The sequence below is a fragment of the Herpailurus yagouaroundi genome, unplaced genomic scaffold (assembly GCF_014898765.1).
Source record: "Herpailurus yagouaroundi ecotype Mexico unplaced genomic scaffold, PumYag 141, whole genome shotgun sequence".
In the NCBI taxonomy this organism is placed as follows: Eukaryota; Metazoa; Chordata; class Mammalia; order Carnivora; family Felidae; genus Herpailurus; species Herpailurus yagouaroundi.
In genome coordinates this window covers 71532873-71539195 of record NW_024412396.1, presented here as the reverse complement: position 1 = coordinate 71539195, position 6323 = coordinate 71532873, and the positions used below count along the sequence as shown (strand labels likewise).

Below are 6323 nucleotides of genomic sequence, written 5' to 3'. Positions count from 1 at the left end.
TTAAAATGCAGACAAATGTGACGATGGCAGTAATAGGGAATAGTGTATATAAATATCCTTTTTCCGTGACTGAGCCTGGAGAACAATGGACGTGTACAGAAATAAAAGTAGCTCTTCTAGCTCACGATTCAATAATGGGTCCCTTTCCCCTTCCCCGAGCTGGGTATTCCCCTAATTCTGAATGTGGAGATCATCGTTTTTGCCGGTATTACATAACCAAGTAAAATAACAACTAGGTATGGTAAGTCAGCTGAATTAAAAAAAAAAAAAAAAAGTTTTTATTTATTTATTTATTTTAGCAGTCTCTACCCCCAACGCGGGGCTCGAACGCACAGCCCCGAGATCACGGGTCACGTGCTCCCCCGACTGAGCCAGCCAGGCGACCGCAGGCCGAATTCCCCAAGGGCATCTGATCTGATCACTGGCTTCCACACTATACGCAAACTACAGTGTCATTTGCCAATGACCCAGGTGAGAAAAAAAAAAATATGTATGTGGAACAGAATATAGTGTGAATCGTATCTAATTTTAAATCTTTTAATTTATATAGTTTCATGGTTATAGGTCGATAAGAAATCCTTTTCAGATTTAATTTCATCATAGAATATATTTGATAAGGATACATACAAACAGATTCATCTTTAATAGACGCTGGTTACCGGTGCCCTGCCCGTCCGCAGCAGGCGGGAGCTGTGATAGAAATGCTTCCAAGTGTTGTGCTTAATCAGCCACTCTGAACAACCAGCACCGTGGAGGTCAGATAATTCCACTCATTTCCTGGCCTAGAACAAGTAGAAATCTTAGCATTTGTTTTGAAGTCTGTTTATTACTCTTCTATTTTAAAATCTGAGATACATTCCCCAATGTAAACAATAAATTTCAATCTGTCACACAGTCCAAATGGATAAGGCCTTCTTGACAAATGTATGCCATCTGTGATTTAGTCGTCAGAACGCAATCTTATTTTGTAGCGTGATGAGCCACCCAGGCACAAGAGACGGGAAAAGAAGCTGCCCTTGGTACCTGGTGGAACCTTCCAGAACTTCTCCCCACTGTGGGTTTATTGTACACTTAAGAGATACCGTTTTGACTTGGTCTACTTGGTCTTAAAATACAAATATACAATGTCCATGAGCATAAAATAGTAAAGCCTAGCCTTCTGTATTTATTAGGAATTGCTATAGTCCTATACAAGTACAATACCGTATCATGCCAATTACTATACAGAGGAAGGTGGCTCAATGTCTTTGCCACTCTCCAGGCCACGTGAGTGGGGAACAGAAGGGTGTGAAGTGGCTGACTGCATCCGGTCAGGCAGACAGTGTGACTGAAACTCTGCAATGCCTATATGCCCTGCTGACATACTTAATTGACCTGGAGCACAATCTGCTTAACACAAGGAGAATACAACCCCTTTCTCATCAGCCTCCCAGAGGGAGGACTGAGCGAACCCTTAGAAAATGTAGCCCAATGAAGTCCTATCTGCCCTGCCTGATCCGGCTGTGCGAATCAGTCACCCACTCCCTTTCACATTCGGTTTATCCTTTTCAGGACCAATTAGCCAACAGCGATCACAATTTGGTACCTCATCGTTTTCATAAATACTTGACTTGGCGAGCTAGATGGCGAAATAGGAAAGCCTATGTACAATATTTTAAAAGGCATTCTGTGACCAGGTTTGAAGGGTTCGTAGAAAAGTTACGAAGGATATGCCAGTCACTTCTGTTGCTGTCGCCGTAATGTAAACCTTGGCATCTTTTTTAATATTGAATGTGCACTGTTTTGTAGACTGTACAACAGAGGAGAACCGTGAACCACTGATCCGGTGTGACGCTCACTGGTGCGCTAAGCTAAGGTGACTGGTAGGGGGAGTGGTTTTCCTGAGGTTTGTCAGAACTTCTCAAACAAAACAGAAATCACAGTGGCGGGGCGGAGCACGAGTCCGTGCCGGCCCCTGTTCTGCTCCCCGTGGTTCTCGCTGGGACTAAATGACCCGCCATTGCATGATGCTTGTGTCCTTGCCACCCGTGGAGATGAGATGGCTGTCGCCACAGAGGAAGTCGACGTTGGTGACGTGACTGCTGTGTCCACCGTAGATGTGGCTAGGAGCCTGGGAAAGAAGGACACAGAAAGAGCTTAGCACAGAGCGCACCATGTGCAGTCGGAAGGTGCTAGAATTCCTCCCTCACTCAGCAGCTCTCACCTGTGCACCTGCACAGGAGGGACGCGGAGATAAATGACACAGAGGCCCTCCCTGTACGCCGAGAATCTGGCCTGGCTGGGGGACAGACACAGGCAGATGACTGTTCCGGGCTGGGACATGTTCAGTACCAGGGGGCTGTACCAGGCATGGGGCCAACCCAAGGGAGGGACCCAGCAGGGCCAGGGGTTGAGGGTGAAGGCCGGAGGACGTCAGGTCTGGGAAGGACAAGGAAGGGGGTTCTGGGCACTGGTGTTGGCTCAGCTCAGTAGGGATGGGGCAGGAGCAGGGACAGCCTGGTGAGGGGAGAGGCGTGAGGCCCATGAAGGAAGCCACCGAGGTAGACAAGGCAGCTCGAAGGGCTTCGTGGGTGCGGGTTCTCCCCAGAGATCAGCGGGGAGCCCGGAAGAGCTCTAGGACAGCGAGATGACAGGGTCACGTCTGCACGTGCGACCGGCAGGTTCCCTCACGGTGCCTTTCTATCAATCATCCATTACCGAACAGCCAGTTCAGGCCAGAACGCACGCGCCCTGAGGGCAGGGTCAGTCCAGAGGACCTTACCCTGAACTGTGAGCAGGGGTAAGAGAAGAGGTGCACTTTGCCGAAATCATCGCCAGTGGACAGGAGTTTTCTCTCGTGGGCCCGACAGACAGCATTGATGTCGGTTCCGTCCGAGCCTTCCGGCCACACTCCTAAAATGAAGACCACAGACAGAGCACCGAAAACTCCAGAAGCACTAGGCCACACTGCACGGGGACTGCCACCGAGCTCTCCAGGAGATAAGATGGCCAAAAGCCCCTGGGTTTCGAAGGCAGGGCCAAAAGAGCGCTTTGACCCGGCTCCTAGCCTGTCCGTGGTCATCTCGCGCCAGACCTCTCCCAGGTCACCCCTCAATGTGTAGTCGGTTCCACCGCATGGGAGCAGCCATGGCGGGCTTTCTGGGCCATCACATCTTTCAGGGGCCCCTTCTTGACCCTAGAGCAGAGGCAGTGCCAGAAACCCTGGTTTTGGACCCAGTGCCTTTCCTTTATTCCCAAAGCACCTGAGAGGAAGCCGACTAGTCCTCAGCCTGCAGTTTCCTAACTTTTGTTTTTTCGCGGTAACTCTTTATATGTGACAGTCTCTCCAAAGGACTTTTTAACTCTGCCTGGGCCTTGGTGTCAGCTCTCTGGGGCTGCGGCTTGCCTGGTAGCATCTGGCACGTGCAGTGTCTGCCTGCCATGGGCCTGGAGCCTGGTCCGGGGCGGGGTAGTGTCTCCTGACCGTCGCTCCGGGAAACGCTTTTGGTCCCAATGACTTTGGATATGAGACAGCTGGATGTGCATCCGTTTCTCAACTGGAGGGTAAACCCAGGGTCCCTAGCGCTTATACCAGAGGATGACAAAATGCCAGCTCTAAAGAAATTTGTGCAGTTCTGATCAACTTACTGACTCATGGTCTTACAAAAAGAGATGATAAATACTGTCTTTTCTTTCTTATTCTAAACGGTGGTAATTTACTTGAGATCGTTTATAAATGTATTCCGATCTGACCTTTAAAGGAAGTAGGAAATTTCAGTTAAAGAAACGAGACAATATAATAATTCTAACAAATGATAAATACGTGGATTGAGTGCCATCTGGCCCATCTCCCCAGGAAGTATGGCACAACCTCGGATGAGAAGATCCTAGAGCATTTATGTCAGGACTAGTTTCATACAATTGAAAACGGTGAAAACCTATCTTCCCGGTTCTCGCCTGGCCCTTCCCCTGGGAGCCGCAGGGCGGGTGTCCTTGCAGGACTCACGTGGCATCGGAGGGGTCTGACAGAAGTGGGGGCCGTGAGAGTTCACGACTATGAGAGAAATATTCTGCAAGTGGATACATCTTATGTTTGAACTGAACGAAAGCTGTAGAAAACTTACCAAAGACATGGAACCCCAAAGTGCAGGTGTACGTAGCCCATTCAATGTCTCTCGTGGTTTCCACACTTACGACTTGCTTACAAGCAGAGGGCACCCCTGGAAAAAGCAAATCCAAGTCTGGTGACACCCACACCCAAGTCCCCTCTCCTCCCCTGACCAGGCTGGCCCTACAGCCGTGCCCCGGCCGCTACAGAGGACTGTGGAGTGCGACCCCTGCCCCTTCCCGGCCCCACGGGAGCTGTGCTCACAGCGGGAACTGTGCCCAAGCCCTGGGGACTCAGCGGGGCTGGGGGGACAGCACCTCCTACCTCCTTCTCTGGGTCTGTTTCCTGCAGCCTGGTTTCTCTGTCCTTTGACTGTCCTGGGTGCCTCCACCTGCTCACTGCCTCCCTGCTCAGGGCCCTGCCTGCTGTCAGGCTCCCCAGCTATCCCCCAACACACACACACACACACACACACACACACACACACACACCCCTTCAGCCCTGAGTTAGTGACGGACACCAGTCATACCCAGGCGATTTATTAATTCCTCAAATGGGAACTCAAAGTATGAGACCATGTCTGAGAAGAGAAGATTCTAGACCCCTGACCTGTGTCCCCCCACTTCTGCCCTGTGTCAGGCCGGGCCTCAGAGGGTGCGGAGGGAGGACCGTGCCGCCTGGCCTGGGGGGGGGGAGGTGTGGTCCTGGCACATGCTGTTTCCCCTTCCTCCACCACCAGCAGCCCCGCCTGCCCGGCTCCCTCAGCACGTGGACGGCTGCCTCTGAACCAGTGGCTCTCGATGCCTACGGCCTCGTATCTGAACCCAGATTTCCCGTCTACAAAATGGGATAGGCCTGAGAGAGCTGTGGATCACGACAGAACATGTAAGTAAACTTGGGGGCATTTTTTAGTATCACCTAGCGGGGTGGAAACTCCTCATGCCCTCCTCATGCCCTCACGGGCCCTCCTCATGCCCCGTGACGCCCTGTGCTCAGCCCGGAGCTGGGCACACGGCAGGTGCTTGGCAAACATTTGAGGAAGCAGAGCACCATATGTTACACGTGCTCAGTGAGTGCCGGCCCTTCTCCTCCCCGTTCTCTGGTCCTGCCTGGACACAGACACTGCCAGGAGGGGTGGGGAGAGAGGGAGGAGGGCGCCCCAGCCCCCCCGACCCCCAGGCGGGGGAGACGTCACTGTCTCTGCCTTTTTGGAGGGATGCCTTCACAAGGGTCCCTCTTGCTGTGATGGCTCTGCCCCCTCGCTTCTGCCACAATCGTCCCCCTCAGGCCTCTCCCTCTAGGATTTGGCCTCCTCCTCTTTGGAGCCTTGGGTCTTCTGCTCCACAGGGGCCCGGGTCGGCCCGAGCCCCCGAGTATCTCAGTGGCGGGAAGGACCTTGGAGGTCGTCCTGCCCAACTCCCGTTTTATTGAAAAAGAAACCGAGGCCTGGAGATGATGCTACATGCCCAGGACGTCGGGGAAGTCGTCTCAGAGTGAACGCTGTCTGTGATCTGAACCCAGACACGTCCCGGGGTGCTACTCACAGTAAAGGATTTCATAGTCTCCGGAATTGGATACGAGGAACTGTGAGTTCACAGACCAGTCCAGGTGAGTAATGAAGCTGGAATGACCCTGGGAGAGAGAAAGCAGGGTGCGTGTCACTTGCCTCGGACGTTCCTGGCACTACTGACCCGTGAGGCCCACAGCCGTCTCCATGGAAACAGTGAGAACGCCTACCGAGCACTTGCCAAGGCGAGCGTACTTCCTCCCGTTGTCGCTGACCCCGTAGATGTAGATGCAGTTGTCGTGGGAGCCGATTGCTAAGAAGTTCCCGTCTGCAAAAATACGCAGGTGACATTTCCATTGGTAAAAATAAACTCTCGTCGATGACGAGGGATGATGCTAGTTTGCGTGACAGATTTAGAAAGAAAATAGCCACATCAATGACTCCATTCAGAGAGCAAAGTTTGCTTTTCAGGGAGTCCTGTACCTTGCAAAGCTGTCTTTGGAAAATCTGCTCCTGACCAGATCTCTCCCCTCACGAACCCCATCCCTGCCCCTCCGACACAGAAGGATGAGACTCATTCCCTTGGTGGCCCACAGGGCCCTCCAGGATGTGGCCACCTTGCTCCTCACCATGTGCCAGGCTCTCGGACCTCCGCACACACTGTTCTCACCCACCCCTACCCTGCAGGTGCCTCTTGCCTCACCTCTGCGCGCTGTCCTCCCTCCTACA

At 52.4% G+C, this 6323-nt stretch overlaps 1 protein-coding gene across 4 annotated transcripts in view; it reads right to left on the bottom strand.

Moving 5' to 3' along the window:
* Positions 1-523: 523 nt before the first annotated feature.
* EML1 (EMAP like 1) overlaps positions 524-6323 on the bottom strand; it is a 191760-nt gene continuing 185960 nt past the window's right edge. For all 4 annotated transcript variants that reach the window (XM_040478209.1, XM_040478210.1, XM_040478207.1 and 1 more), the window contains 5 exons: positions 5825-5922; positions 5632-5719; positions 4104-4199; positions 2762-2892; positions 524-2110 (listed from right to left, as the gene is read on the bottom strand). In XM_040478209.1, the coding sequence (XP_040334143.1) occupies positions 1985-2110; positions 2762-2892; positions 4104-4199; positions 5632-5719; positions 5825-5922 (539 nt within the window). In that variant the 3' untranslated portion in view covers positions 524-1984. The remainder of the gene's footprint in view (positions 2111-2761; positions 2893-4103; positions 4200-5631; positions 5720-5824; positions 5923-6323) is intronic.